At 41.5% G+C, this 16,685-nt stretch overlaps 1 protein-coding gene across 2 annotated transcripts in view; it reads right to left on the reverse strand.

Moving 5' to 3' along the window:
- RAPGEF5 (Rap guanine nucleotide exchange factor 5) overlaps nucleotides 1-16,685 on the reverse strand; it is a 344,961-nt gene that overhangs the window by 58,499 nt on the left and 269,777 nt on the right. For both annotated transcript variants that reach the window (XM_044292732.1, XM_044292733.1), the window contains 5 exons: nucleotides 12,543-12,621; nucleotides 7,797-7,941; nucleotides 3,323-3,420; nucleotides 2,891-2,921; nucleotides 452-530 (listed from right to left, as the gene is read on the reverse strand). In XM_044292732.1, coding sequence (XP_044148667.1) covers nucleotides 452-530; nucleotides 2,891-2,921; nucleotides 3,323-3,420; nucleotides 7,797-7,941; nucleotides 12,543-12,621 — 432 coding nt within the window. The remainder of the gene's footprint in view (nucleotides 1-451; nucleotides 531-2,890; nucleotides 2,922-3,322; nucleotides 3,421-7,796; nucleotides 7,942-12,542; nucleotides 12,622-16,685) is intronic.

Consider the following 16,685-nt stretch of genomic DNA (forward strand, 5'->3'; position numbering starts at 1 on the left):
CGCTGACAGCAGCGCGATCCATGTACGCGATTCGCTATCAGCATATCGGCAAGGTTAGATGCCGATACTGATAACTTTGAAAATCCTCAATATCGGCCGATAAGATCGGCAAAACCGATAATCGTCGATCCCTAGAATGGGGGTTACCATTAACCAACCTGAAAGTACTGTACATATAACATGTGGAGTAAAGAGAAAAATACCAATACACTTCTCAGAGATACATACATAATGGCAGACAAAGCCATATAAGCATTGCATGGAGAGCTCTTTGGGAATTTTTTTGTATTTTAGACATGAATTCCAAATTAATGAAATGAAATCATTAATCACATGAAAAGTACTGTGCATATGCAGTGTTCTTGTACAGTGTTGCATCATAGCTAAAATATTTCAGGAGGTAAAGTATGACATTTATCGCTTCCTCCACCCATCAGCTGCTTATACTTACTTTCCTCTATTTCATTCATATTTCCTCTGTGCTGCAGCCAGTTCTCCTTAAGGCTGAATTGGTGGAAGAGAGCTCTGTTCTGTGGGCACAAGATTGAGGACAATATACTGATGAACTTGTGTTACATTCACAGTAAGCAAACCCTATCCAAGTAACACACACTATTAGATGTCCAGCACTTAATACATCCTTAAATCATGGGAAACAGATGACTGTAACATGACTGAGGGCGAGAAGTAAGTTTGCATCACACTTCATCAAACCTTCCCTACCATAGTAGAAAGTCCTAGCTCAGTCGTAATTCACATAGTCAGTGTTTGGTCAGTGATTTTCATCAGTGATTGTGAGCCAAAACCATGTGCAGGTCAAAAACACAGAATATACCTGATCTCTGGGTAGACTTTGGTACTGGTTTTAGAAACATAGAATGTGTCGGCAGATAAGAACCATTTGACCCATCTAGTCTGCCCAATATACTAAGTACACAATATACAATATACTAAGTTTTGGCCCACAACCACTGATGGAAATCACTGACCAAACACTGTGTTATATAGGCCTTATAGTTCACTGTTATAGGGAATTGTTGGCCATTTACATCTCACATCATCAGTAGAGATGAGCGAACTTCTGTTTTAAGTTCGGCGTCTAAAGTTCGGGGGCGGGTTAGCGGAGAATCCCGATCTGGAACCGGATATGGATTCCGACTTCCGTTGTGGTCCGTGGTAGCGGAATCAATAATGGCCGATTATTGATTCCGCTACCACGGACCACAACGGAAGTCGGAATCCATATCCGGTTCCAGATCGGGATTCTCCGCTAACCCGCCCCCGAACTTTAGACGCCGAACTTAAAACAGAAGTTCGCTCATCTCTAATCATCAGTAATCATCAGAATAACCTATCCTATAGATACACGTAGGTCATTAATATGCAAGTCCCTGAAAACCTCTTAAACCTAGAATCATATAATGCTGGCCAGACCATCTGAAACATTCCATTAAATATGAATTCAACTGCCATTATGTCTGCCAATAAAGGGGGAAGTAACAAGCCCCGGACCAAAAAATGGGCACATAGGGGCCAGCATGCAGGACCAGAGCAGCGGGGAGGAGGTGAGTATGAATACTGCGCAGCATACTTATTATTTTGTACAATTTTATTGAATAGCAAAGTCAACTACACTTTACAATTAAGCAGTTGCAGCAAGAACGTACACATGTGGTTTTAGCCAACAACTGTCTATAGGCATGTTAGGCAATGTGTCAGGAGAATCTCTGCATGCTCATTTAGGGCTCATACACACGACCGTTGTTGGCCGATGCCCGTATTGCAGTCCACAAACAGCCGGTCTGTGATATATGGACACCGCACGTATGTGCACTGTATCACGGATGCGGAGCCATTCACTTGAATGGGTCCACAATCCGGAGAGTGCAGTGCAGAACAGGAGGCATGGAACCCCTTAGAACCACTACAGAGTGCTTCTATGGGTTTTCTGTACGTGCCTGCGCACCGCTAAAAAGTGGTGCATGCACTACTTTTTGGTGGTGCGGATAGCGAACACCATTGAAGTGAATTGGTCCACGTCTGCAGACGCGGTCAGGGACGCGGTTGGTGCCCGTGCATTGTGGACCACAATTTGCAGACCACAGCACGGGGCCGGCCATACTGTACGTCTGGTCTTATAGGTACTTCAGAGTGCCTTTCATTTTTCTATATACTAGAACTTTTTCAATTTCCCCACCTTTAAAGAAGCACTCCTCCTATAAATGCTCTCTCCTCAGGTAGTTCAGTAGAGCAGTACCTCCTTCCCTTTACCTGGTGCTGCACTTCAGGGGCATTCCTCCATTTTATTAAGTCCATTGAATACTTATTTTATGATTGAATAATCAGAACATGGTAAAAGTGAGCTGGTCAGCATGGGAAAGGCCAATCATGGAACATCACATTGGAGGATCACCCTTTCCTGCCCTGAACTATGGCCAGACTTCAATGGGGACAATAGCAGTCATGACGTTTGCATGGATTTTGATTCATTCTCCTGCCATTGTTACTACTTCCTAGAAAACTTTTGGCCACATTCAGAGACGGACTATCCACCCTGCAACTAAGTATCCACCCAGCAGCAATGCCTCTCATTAAAAGCTTCCTTGCCAGATTGTGCTGCTAATCTCAGAGGAAGTCTGCTGCAACACATTTCCTAACACACATTTTATTGCCCTGTCATGTGCACAGCTGGGTACATGGTATGAAATATATACTTCTGGCTTACTACACATCATCTATTGCCTTGGTCTTGTGAATGCACAAATACTCTTTTTCTAATTACTGTACATGTTATCTCGTGATCCGCACATCTCTAGCACGTCACGGAATCACAATATATTGCACTTAGTAAAGAGATGCACTAAATCACAGTACATGAAATCAGCAATACCTTTCTATGTGGTGAGTATTCGTCCACAGTGCTGCAAAAAACAACAAAAAACACAGTAGTCAGTGTTTATGCTGCATATATAAAAATTATAGAAAAAGTGCCTGTATATTCAGCAATCTTGATGGACTAAGTGGATTCTAATCTGAGATGTATAGAAATACAGATTAAAAAGATTACAATTAACAGGAAAATAAGTGACATTCTTATAAATATGCTATCGCCCAGAACATTACAATGTCTGCCTTTACTGTACAGGACAGAGATAATGTATTCTAGTCCCCAAATGAGCAAGTGGATAATATATTCCTGCACTGGTCTCTCTTCCCAGTCCTATATATCCGGTGAACTCTTGACCTTGAAATGACACATAATCCTTACTGGATCCCACCCCCACGCTGGATTGTCCAGGGAATTTTCTACCCTAGCACTTACTGACGACGATGGATCCGCAGCACCTTCTGGAATTCTTTTAATTCCTTCTCCAAGATGGGATATTCATACACATCATCGAGCACATAGCGATAGAGGGTCTGAAAAACATAAAAACATCATGCCTCATTTATTCTGGTCTGCATTCCTCATCGGTGGGCACTGAGTAATATCACAGAACGGAATGAGGCGCTGAAATAATAGTGATGAGACAACAGCCGAAGAGACACGCCATGTCGGCACAGTCGCCTTCATATAACGCTCCCTCTTTTTTATGCCTACGTTTTTTCATTTTTTTACACCAAGCAATGTATTGATGCCTGCTTGTATCAGTCACATCACCCTTGTTATAACACTGGTCTTGCGCTGTAATCCAGTGATATAAAGCGGGAGCAAAAGGTTAACCCTGCTCACACATACGATGACAGCAATACAATAAACGGAACTTCACATCTAATGATATGGCCCAGATCTACATTCTTGGCTCCTGCAGACAAAAGTTTGTGCGCCTAACCAGGGCAGACGTGACAACAAGTAATACCATGAAGACATATGACTTTAAGAAGACAGGCCCTAGTAATGAATAGTCTATAGGAGAAGTATCTTATACATAGTGCAGAAAACTGAAGCCATAAATGGTCATTATACAACATGGATTTTAGGACTATAATTTTACAGAATATGCTTTGTCTCACTTCTTCACGTTGGATGACGCTATTTTTTGTCAGAGCTGGAAAGACTCACTGCTCGCTGTTTATATCACACATTTCTAAATGTTCCGTTTTTAGTTTTGCGGTTATAGATATGCATTACCAGAAGCCATATCCTGGTTGAACCAATATATAGTGCATCTTATCAATTCAATAAGAAAAGAGCATGTGCAGAGTAAAGAATAAATAAGGGTGCATTCACACGATCATGTTTTCGGTCTGTGTCCGGTCCATATTTTTGGTGGATTGCACGCAGACCTTTTCATTTCTATGGGGCCGCAATAAATGCAAACAGCACACGGCTGTCACAAATGATACAAAGTGTCCTATTCTTGTCGGTTTTGTGGGCATTTTTTTCCATGGTGCCTGCAAAAAAAGTGTGGGATGCACATGGACCGCATCTGTATTTTGCAGATTCACTATTTGCAGACCACAACAGATAGGATCGTGTGAACGTCTGCTAAGCCTGTAGTACTAGGTTTTAAACTCTTTTTGTTATATTACTGTTAATCTCTGGAGGACTCCCCCCTATAGGATGTGACCTAAAGGAAACAATTAGATTTCTAATGGCTAACACACAAGGCAGGTGTTGTGTAGGAGCCATATATCAAGAGTCAAGGACGGGATAAACTCCAGTCCTGAGACATCAGGAAATTGTGTATTTACATGAATCAAAACCTTGACCTTCTCTTTTCTCTATTACTGTAAAGAGTAAAATTCAGCTATGAAAACTGCTTTTCATGATGAAACAGGCTTGGATTGCCTCCTGTGCATCTTTGTGTCTAGGTAGAAAAGAAGTTTACGGCCAGTTCTACATGGAATCTGCTAGAATAACATCTCCATTGCACAAGAACGGGGTCTTCCTGTTCACATGCTCTGGAAAACAGTCCATCTGTAATGTTCTCTACACCATGGAAAAATAAAATCATGCTACTTATTCTTGCAGCTTCCTCCTGGAAAAGCCAGCAGAACACCCCTATTGAATAAGGCTAATTTCTGAGCTGATCCACAGCACATCAGTGTCCGCCTCAGATTTCTGCGGTGGATTCTCTATTGAGTACAAGTTGGACTTACCTACAATACAGACCAAAAGTTTGGACACACCTTCTCATTCAAAGAGTTTTCTTTATTTTAGTGACTATGAAAATGACTATGAAGGCATCAAAACTATGAATTAACACATGTGGAATTATATACATAACAAAAAAGTGTGAAACAACTGAAAATATGTCATATTCTAGGTTCTTCAAAGTAGCCACTTTTTGCTTTGATTACTGCTTTGCACACTCTTGGCATTCTCTTGATGAGCTTCAAGAGGTAGTCACCTGAAATGGTCTTCCAACAGTCTTGAAGGAGTTCCCAGAGATGCTTAGCACTTGTTGGCCCTTTTGCCTTCACTCTGCAGTCCAGGCTCACCCCAAACCATCTCGATTTGGTTCAGGTCTGGTGACTGTGGAGGCCAGGTCATCTGGCGCAGCACCCCATCACTCTCCTTCATTGTCAAATAGCCCTTACACAGCCTGGAGGTGTGTTTGGGGTCATTGTCCTGTTTAAAAATAATTGATGGTCCAACTAAACGCAAACCGGATGGAATTAGCATGCCACTGCAAGATGCTGTGGTAGCCATGCTGGTCAAGTTTGCCTTCAATTTTGAATAAATCCCCAACAGAGTCACCAGCAAAGCACCCCCACACCATCACACCTCCTCCTCCATGCTTCACGGTGGGAAGCAGGCATGTAGAGCCCATCCGTTCACCTTTTTTGCATCGCACAAAGACACGGTGGTTGGAACCAAAGATCTCAAATTTGGACTCATCAGACCAAAGCACAGATTTTCACTGGTCTAATGTCGATTCCTTGTGTTCTTTAGCCCAAACAAGTCTCTTCTGCTTGTTGCCTGTCCTTAGCAGTGGTTTCCTAGCAGATATTCTACCATGAAGGCCTGATTCACACAGTCTCCTCTTAACAGTTGTTCTAGAGATGTGTCTCCTGCTAGAACTCTGTGTGGCATTGACCTGGTCTCTAATCTGAGCTGCTGTTAACCTGCGATTTCTGAGGCTGGTGACTCGGATGAACTTATCCTCCGCAGCAGAGGTGACTCTTGGTCTTCCTTTCCTGGGGCGGTCCGCATGTGAGCCAGTTTCTTTGTAGCGCTTGATGGTTTTTGTGACTGCACTTGGGGACACTTTCAAAGTTTTCCCAATTTTTCGGACTGACTGACCTTCATTTCTTAAAGTAATGATGGCCACTCATTTTTCTTTACTTAGCTGCTTTTTTCTCGCAATAATACAAATTCTAACAGTCTATTCAGTAGGACTATCAGTTGTGTATCCACCTGACTTCTCCACAACGCAACTGATGGTCCCAACCCCATTTATAAGGCAAGAAAGCCCACTTATTAAACCTGACAGGGCACACCTGTGACGTGAAAACCATTTCAGGTGACTACCTCTTGAAGCTCATGAAGAGAATGCCAAGAGTGTGCAAAGCAGTAATCAAAGCAAAAGGTGGCTACTTTGAAGTACCTAGAATATGACATTTTCAGTTGTTTCACACTTTTTTGTTATGTATATAATTCCACATGTGTTAATTTATAGTTTTGATGCCTTCAGTGTTAATCTACAATTTTCATAGTAATGAAAATAAAGAAAACTCTTTGAATGAGAAGGTGTGTCCAAACTTTTGGTCTGTACTGTATGTAACTTAACGTTAGGGGAAGGCCACACATGGAGGAAATTTTCACCTGTGGAACTCATCTCAAAGCTGTGGCACAGCAATAACACCGTGCTGGCTATGTCACGCATTGGACATAAGGAGCATCTAATGGACCCAAATGACTTACAATGAGGTCCATCAGGTTCAGTCATTCAGTCCATCAGTTTATTGGAAAAAAATGAGCTGCATAATGTGCTGCTACGTTTTCTGGCAAATACGACTCTGTGATGCTAATGAGAACTTGACCTAAGTTTCAGAAAAGTGATATATTTTAGAGCTGTGATTTGTGAAAAAAGTAAAATAAAACAATCAGCCCCAAATTGGAGAAAAGTCGCCACCAACTTCTATTGTGGTCTATGATGGTGATGTCGTGTGAGACTTGTAACAAAAAATCTAATAGCGTTGGATTTTTTGGGAGTCACATGAGGCTGCATGCCATATCATGATCTCTATTGACAATCATCAGATGCAATGTCACGATGCAACATTTTGAATTTCGTGTTTAGCCCTAGTTTTACATGCAGATGCTGCTGTGGATTCACTGCAGATTTTAACCCTATACAGTGTAAACCGCTGTGAAAGTCAGTGCCATTTCTGCAACATAAATGAGCATGCAGCGGATCTGAAATTCTGCAGCATGACCATTTTGCAGCATGGAATTTTGCCAATAAATGTGTATTGTGTGTTCAAAACTACCGTTGAGCGAACTTGTGTTTTAAGTTCGTCGTCTAAAGTTCGGGTTATCGAAGTATCCCGTTATGGATTCTGCTACCACGGAATTTAGAATCCATAACGGGATACTTTGATTACCCGAACCTGAACTTTAGACACAGAACTTAAAACACAAGTTCGCTCAACACTATTCAAAACCCAATCCACATACTGTAATATGCTGAATCAGCACCACAACACTGCAGAAAATATGCTTAGGCTGCATACGTCCATACTACACAACACTTAAAAAGGACCACAGTCACTGTGGCCTTATTCTCAGGCACTGGAGAATGCATTTCACATACAGACTTGTGCACAATTCTAGGCTCATTGCTCACCTTCAGGAATAACTTGGAGTGCTCATCATCATGTAGCCAGTCTTTATATAAAGCAGTCCACTGAGATGCAAGAAGCAGGACCTTCCGCTTTGTACACAGTGCCTCTGGGCTGTCTGCCTTGCCGTCGTATTTCTTGGCACAATAGGTAAGTTCGGGTTAAGGAACAACAAGAAAACATTTTGTGTTTTAAAAGAGCAACCAATTACAGAGGCGAGGAGAATGCCGTCCTGAAAATCCAGAGCTAATTAAGTGACCCTTCTCTGCTGCTATGCATCAATCTCTTCTGTTACCAGGGAAAGGCTTGTCGCTGGTTCGCCACTATCCTGCAAATTGCTAGTACTGAAGCAAATTCAGGCTAAAGTATCAAAGGCCAATAAAGTAAACTCAGCATTTCTGTTATTTATTTATTTTCGTAGCAGTTCAGTTTATTATTCAAGACATTAGTCTTTGTCAGTCATTTAGGACCCCATTGGCACACTTCCATACCACACATCCAATTAAAGAACACGATTCAATCTGAACTTAAATAGAATAAGCTTCAAAGACTGCACTTCCTTTCACCTACAAAAACAAAATAAAGCATCCTAATAAAATACACAGTAAATTTGGTTTTGTGCAACGTAAAGGTTTACATTTCTATGTAGCGCAACAATATAACGTAACCTGAATGTGTGCTATGATAAAGTCACTGGACTAGCTTCTGAAAAATACACTTAATGAATTTTTGTACAATAAATCCAATCTCAAACCTTATTTATAACTCCAGATTACCTACTGCCAGCTTTTAGTTTTTTTTCTGGGACAAAATAATAGACAAGAATTTTAAACTGCAAAACCAAAATCCAGTTTCAAGCTGAACTGGATGGACGTATGTCTTTTTTCAGCCTTACAAACTAAGTAAAATTGAGGTAAAAAGTGATAGCTATAGCTAGTATATACAGTGAAACCCCCTCAAAAAACCACCTCTTTGAGAAGACCAACCCCGTATCACACATGTACTGTTCCACCACATACAATGAACCCTTTCCAAAAGACTAGTTCATTGAGAAGACAACCCCTTTATCCAAACCAGATTTCCTGCAACAGATTTTTAGCTTTACCCTATATTACATGCACTGGCCAACTTCTTTGAGAAGACCACCCATAGAACACCACTTTCAATGCAAGTTTGGGAGGTCTTGTCAGAGAGACTTCATTTCTATTGCATATATCTCTATATTGGCTTTTGAAGGGGACTAAAGTTATCTCCATTTCTTCACATCTAATTTCTTTTGGTTGCTATAAACATGTTTTGTATGTATTTTACGATTATAAAAATATGTGACATTTCATTGTCCATGTAGCAAGAAGAAGGATCCAGGTTCCTTCATTTATGTGGAAATGACTGATAGCGTGTCCAGGTATTTTATGTGGCTGCCCTAAAACATGACAATGCTAGAGCAGACAAGTTTTAATAGCCAGCATTCAAACTGCACCTAAAAAAACATATCTTCGGGTAACAGGTTTTTGCTGGATTGTATGTTTGATCTAGTAATGTGGCTATTGTGTGGATTAGCTTTGTGTTCTACCCTGGAGCTCTCCACCTTTCAGAAGTCAGTACATGAACATGGCACGTGGGTGAAGAGCTGGAATGCATTAAATCCCTTGAAGCAGAAAAAGAAAACAATTAATCACGGACCTGTCATAAAAGAAGTAATGTGGAGTTATTCTATTGCATGCCATCCTCTTGTCGCTTTACTTGTGGATGATCAAGGTATGTTAAGCCTATGCATGGAATACCAGAATTTCTTCCCTTGATAGCAAGTGTAAGGCATGTGCCTTAGGCATGTCCTATCTCTTTCAAGTATTTCTAAAATGTGCTTTGAGACTGGAAAAAATACTTAAATATCTGTAAAGAATAAATCAAGGCAACTGGACTTACTGTACATTTCTTGAAAACGTTTCACTTGTTCTTCCAACGAGCTTTCTCAATTCTGAGTGACTGTACTCAGAATTGATAAAGCTCGTTGGAAGAACGAGGGAAACGTTTTCAAGAAATCTACAGTACGTCCAGTTGCCTTGATTTATTCTTTACAGATATACCATGACCTGGATAAATGAGAACCTTCACAGACACAATTAGCTTAACGCTGGGTTCACACCTGAGCGTACTGGATGGAGCGCTCTGTATGCGCGATTCTACGGGCGTCCCACATACGCGGCTCCTGTGCAAGCGAACGCCTATTGTCGCTCGTTCCCGGAAGTCTATGTACGGGAACGCGCGACACTACGCCCCAAAGAAGCTCCTGTACTTCTTGGGACGTAGGGCGTTTTAGAGCGCGTTCGTATGCGCTGTAAAACGCTCAGGTGAGAACCATTCCCATAGGGAATCATTGGTTCTTGCCTGTTGAGCGTTTTACAGCGCGTAGGAACGCGATGTAAAACGCCTCAGGTGTGAACCCAGCCTAAGTGTATTTCATGCAATGTGCTTATTTTGCTTCTGAATATATGCCCCATAATTACTAAGTACATCAGAAATTACTGCTAGCTTTATAGGCTCTGGGGAGCCTTTATTTCACAACTGACTGTTTGTCGTATAGAGCTTCAGCAGCTTGTGATAAATATTAGTTTAAAATAATGTAATCTATTCACATATAGTTTTAGTAAATGTATAACAAAAACCTGAACAGAATACATGAATACATGCTTGTATTATATGGACATAATGCTAGCTCTTCTTCTCTCCCCTTAAAGGGGCCATGGTGAATAGATAAGTCCTGTGATCTCTTCTTTGGGCCCGTTATCTCATGTTCATCAGACACAAGGCCTTTCTGCAGCTCAGTGCCACTCAGCTGAAAGGGATTGAAATGCTATACCACAACATATGCAATGTATGGTGCTATGAAGACGACACGGTTGGGACTTGGATCCCTCCGATCAATATTTATGCCAAGGATAGTGCCTTTTAAGGGGTTGCCTCTCTTCAGAAAATGGCATTCATCATGTAGATCAAGTTAATAGAAGGCACTTACTATAATGCATTGTGATTGTCCATATTGCCTCCTTTGCTGGTTGATTCATTATTTTCACCACATTATACACTGCTTGTTTCCAAAGGTTACAGTCACTGCTGCTGCTGAGATATGAGATGTCAGGGAGCTGCTGTACATACGTGTCTATGCGCGCTCCCACAGTCCCAAGCACCAGAGAGGCAGGGGCCTTTTCCTATGGTGTGTGAGCGCGGCCACCACTGCTGGACTGCAGTGGTGGTCATAACCCCTGGATACGAGCAGTGTATAATGTGATGAAAAAATAAATTAAGAAAGCTAAAGGAGGCAATATGGGCAATAATAATACATTAGTAAGTGTCTTGTATTAACTCTGACTACATGATAATTGCCATTTGCTGAAGTGATGAGACAACCCCTTTAAGTAGTTGGAGACTTCTGTACCATATGTAAAAGTGAGTAAAAGAGGTACAACACGCAGAGTAAAAATTAACTTGATACTACCAAAACGTAGGAAATGTTCCAGACAAATAAGGCCATCAACTACTATGGATGCTTATCAGGAGTAATATGCTACACATTGCCTGAGAACAAGCAGAGAATACTAAGAATGGGTCTAGTACCAATAGGGATATCATTCACCCAGCCGCTACTGGGGGATAGTGGAAGGCGGCATAGTTAAAGATCTATCCTGAAGTAACTATTCCCCAAAGCAAACTGGTATGAAGAAGACAAACGAAAGCCAGTCAATTTCTACCACCATCATAATACAACAAAACTGGACATAGTGTGGACAGTAGGATAAGAACTTCAGGCTCCCTTAGGCCAATCATCAAGAACACTCCATCTGTACAAGTTATTGAAATAATCGTTAGGACGTAAAAGATTATGCCTGAGAGGTATTCTACAGAAGTCTTCAGCCAACAGTGTACATAATACTGGAACCAACTAGTCCAACAATACTAGTGCCAGACAGGTGGCAAATTAAAGGCAGATGATAGACCTGCAATGATTAGATGCTTTTTTTGCAACTGATGCTAAGACATATTGGGTGCTAAACATTATGGGCCAGATTTAGCATTAGTTCAAGTCAAAATAATGGAGTGAATAAGACGAAAATTTTTGCGCAATTGCTAAAACTGTGCAGAATTTGCAATTTTTATTAGCTCTGCGCTATGCTCGCCAGTTTTCTGAAAGTAAGCGTGCTTTCTCATGTAAATGTATCTCTAGACAGATTTAATATTACGACAATTTAAAAAGTCGCGAAAAAATGGCGCAATTTCACTCCAGTGAGGACCATGCTTATCTTATGCGACTTTTTTATGGAACATGCGACTTTTTCGTAAAGACGTGCGACTTTTGTAAAGCCGCTTACTGAATGATAAACTGCTACCGTCAAACCACATTTATCACAGTATTAAAGGACCATTAATAAATCTGACTTAGCCAAAAGTGACTTTGGACATATGTAAAAGTGGAGTAAGATGTAAGTGTAATGATAAATCTGGCCCTATGTGTCTATGCAGTAACCTTGAGGGAAATGACACTGTGCTGCTTTGTATCTTGCATTACAGATATCTATTCCTATTCATCAACCGTGCCTGATCCTACTCTGATCTGGAGCCACCACAGAATGGACTAATGTGTCAGTTGTATCCTTTCACAGCTATTTACCAGATGCCATTTTCCTGTAATGTTAGGCATCTGCTTTCCATTCTTTGGAATCAGGGGCATGACTGTTCCAGTTAATTAAGGATATTGTCTGAGGAGCGCCTGGCACAAGTCGTCTGTTGTCATGAAGACGGTGTACGTGAGAAGGAAGTCATCCAGGAGGGTATCTGTAGAAAAACACAAACATGAAATCACAAGGTGAGGGAGGGAGTCTCTGAGGACTGGCATTGTCACTGCAATAGTATTCATGAACATGCCCACAGGGAACATCCTATAGTGCCCAGAGATTGAATAATGAGAAATACATTGCATTATTCAGCAGCAATCTCCCGACTCCGGCGGTGGTTAACGTCTGCCCCGTGCAATAAAACCATTAATTAGCACTGAAGCCTTTTTTATTATCAAACTGTAACAACAACTAGATTGGTCATGAATAATATAATACATACTCCAAAAACATACAATACATACAAATAAAAAAGGGCAAAAAGTTAAATGGGTTGTCTCCGTTCAGCAGATTGCGTTTATCATGTACAGAAAATTAATACAAGGCAAAATAACTAATGTATTGTGATTATCCAGATTGCTTCCTTTGCTGGCTAGATTATTTTTTTCTATCATGTTTCCTGCTCGTTTCCATGGTTACGGCCACCCTGCAATTCAGCAGCAGTAGTCATGCTTGCACACGATAGGAAAAAGCGCATGACTCTCTGGTGGCTGTGACCCCAGGAGAGCGCATAGTCCAGCACTTTTCTCTATAGTGTGCAAGCACGGCCACTGCTGCTGGATTGCACGGTGGTCTTAACCAGAGAAACGAGCAGTGTATAATGTGGTGAAAAAATTAATCTAGCCAGCAATGGAAGCATTATGGATTATAACAATACATTAGTAAGTGCCTTGTATTAACTTTCTCTACATAATAAATGCCACTTGCTGAATTGAGACAACCCCTTTAAGAACAGGGGCACAATCAATAAAATATTTAAAAAGGACATCTACTTAAACACAACCATTCAATGTCATGATGCCATGATGGATCCATATTTTGAAGAATCCAAAGAGTCACATTGACTTTAATGGGAACCATCGGGGTTCCCATATTTTTGCCAGTAAGGAAATACACTCGGTTGCACTTTTCTTGCGTTAAAAATAACAGAAAGTGCAATGTAAACTCTCAAAGGTGTGAACACTGTTATCAGGTAGATGGGTGCAGTATTTAGCACCCTGCAGTTTACATGGCCTGCATGGAATATATAGTTCTGACTTCAGAAGTGGCATAGGTCTTCTTTAGAGGAGGTTCTCTGAATGCCCTCCGTACGGTATCTATACAGACTTACATATTGTGATATCATGCGAGCCTCTTAAGAGGACAAAGCTCTTTGACTTTCACTGAAATGCAAAGCAGCACAAGTCTGTTGCCAGCCTCCTTGACATATGGAAGGCACAAGCACATCACTATGTGTAAGCAATAAAAAGGCTAGAAAATACAACAGACCCCCTGCTGTTCCAGGACCGTCTGAACTCCCGATTGCTTTCATTTTCCCTGTCAGTCTTTGCATGTGGCTCAGCACTACACTAAGGACACAATGCACATTGCTGACATTTGCAATAATTATGTAAACATTCCTTTTTTTTATGAAAACTGAAACTTCAGCCAACCACTTTGTAGTCATCTGTCAAGCTCGGATCTTCAAACATGAGGCTATGTTCACACTTTCTTTTTCTGTACATCTGGGGATTAGGTCAGGAAATGTTCCTCATGTATATAATAGGCCTGACATACCAAAACCATATCCTTTTGGTATACATTGAGGCAGTATGCAATGCCATATCTTTTTATGTAAAGCACTGAAAACCTACAGGCTACATACACCTTAGGGGGCATTTATTATGATTGCATTCTACTAATTTGGGGCTAAAAATTTTTTTTTCAATTGGTCTGGATTAAAAATGTTCAGCCATTTATTAGATACAGGGATTAAAAATCAGTCTGTTTTCAAGCTGTTACTTTGTGCTCTTTGAATCCCCTCATCTGACAGCTCATGTGTAGCTCTTATCTCGGATATCCTTCTATCGTCATCAAAACGTATTTAAGCCATGTTCTTATCAGTTTGATAAGAACCGAGCTATAATGAGTGTTTATGAGTTCAGGAGATCATAGATGAGAGTTACACGAGCCGTCAGATGACGGGTTTTCAAAGAAAATAAAAAGTGACAGCTTGGAAACAGACTGATTTGTAACCTCTGTATGTCGTAAATGGCTGAACATGTTTAACAAAGACCAATTAAAAAAATTATTGCTAGCCCAAAATGAGTAAAATACAATCATATAAAAATAGTCTCGAGCAACAGACGCTTTTCAATACAGAGTATCCTGGCAATAGGGTTAAGGCTAGCCATACACATAAGATATCTGTCATCTCTGGATGTGCCTTATATCTCCAAGAACAAAAGAATCGGCCATGTTGAAATCAGACAGCCAATCCTTATCTCTCCAACATCTGCTGTCAGGGGAGATCAGGAGGCCCCAACAACTGCCGTCAGATGGTCCTGCTGAAATCAGCAGGTTTGGCCACTATACATCTAATGTGTATGTCCAGACTAAATTGTGTGTACATTGGGAGTCAAATGGGTGACATATGCATAGTATAGTTATACACGGTTGGTGTATTTGTTGTACATAAAACTATTTACTAAAGTTGGCAAATTTTTAGACAGGGTAAAGGGAATATGAAGATGCACCAAATGTATGACAGTGGCGTATGCTGTATGAGAGATTTGGCTGTTCCTTATGCAAAACCAAGCCTGGCTGACTTTAGGGCTCAGCTACACGGCGACGTGTGTTGTGCAACAAGAAAGTCGTGCAACATTTTATGTAATGTTTGTTGATGGTGCCTAGTTTCGCATTACACGTCAAGCAGAAATTTTCCTTAACTTTAACGGCAACAGCCAAATTACAGTTGTAAAATAATCACGCAACAGCAAGTTGCATAAAAGTCGCACATAGTTTTGTGTTGCTCAACATTTTTACAACTTAGGAGTCTCTTCTGAATCCTTATACCATTACTTTGCATCATTAATCAGACACAACAAGGCCACTTCCAAGTTTTTACAAAGTGCCTAGAAAAAAGCAAAAAGTCTAAAAACAGGTAACAAATGTTGTGCATGTCATTTGAGCCAATTTTTGGGCAAACTGTAACACACAATTCTAGGGCATTAGGACTAGTAAATCTGCCCTATTTTTTGCAAAGCAACCAATGATTGTAATAAATATACAATATACCAGGGGTGGCCAACCCGCGGCTCCTCGCACCTTCACTTGCGGCTCTAAGAGGAGCGCACTCTCCTCCACATATGCGGCTCACAGAGGGGAGCGGGCCAGGGATGTCACAGGTTTCGAAATATTAGCAGCACGGGGAAGAGGAAGAAGAAAGCAGTCCCCCCCCCCTCCCTGTGCTGCTGCAGCTGCCACCAATGAGAATGCAGAAGGGAAGAGTAGGGGAGGGGCTGTGGCCGCTGCCACCAATGAGAATGCAGAGGGGAAGAGGGGGGAGGGGCTGTGGCCACTGCACCACCAATGAAGGGACTAGGAAGATTTCCACAGAAAATCTAAAGAAAAAGAACATAAGTGCTTACATGAAGAGGACATCGGAGAACAAAAATGCATTTCAGACTCATTGCAAAGGTAAAAGAAGAGCGTTCTGCTCAAAGACTAAAAGAGGTCAGCAATTTATCAGCGTATCATACTCAAGAGTGCAGTGCAGGATCATGTACTGAAAGATGAGCCATAAAATGATACCACCTAGTGGTGAACATATATTAAAGGCCAGTGACAGGTGCAGGGCCTTACGCCTCGTTCACAATTCAATGTTTTTACTGATGTCCGCTGTCCATTAGGTAACTCACTCATTTATTCAAATACAGGAGGCGGGTGCTGGCTGCAGAATCATATAGCCGTCACCCGACCTCTATGAGAGGTAGCCAAGATCCGCGGCAGCTAACCACTTAGGTGCCGCATCTGAGGGGTTAACTGCCGGGGATCGCAGCGCCGTCATAGAGGCCAAGTGTCGGCTATGTGATTCTGCAGCCAGCACCCACCTCCTGTATCTGTATTACAGGTTGTCTTTGGTGGCGCAGTGCACCCCGCCCCTTAATATGTGCAGGCCCGCGCTCTGACCTGACGCTCTGCACGTCAGGTCACTGTGGAGAGGGCGCCAAAGTCTTCAGAGCA

Source organism: Bufo gargarizans, chromosome 5 (assembly GCF_014858855.1).
Source record: "Bufo gargarizans isolate SCDJY-AF-19 chromosome 5, ASM1485885v1, whole genome shotgun sequence".
Classification (NCBI taxonomy): domain Eukaryota; kingdom Metazoa; phylum Chordata; class Amphibia; order Anura; family Bufonidae; genus Bufo; species Bufo gargarizans.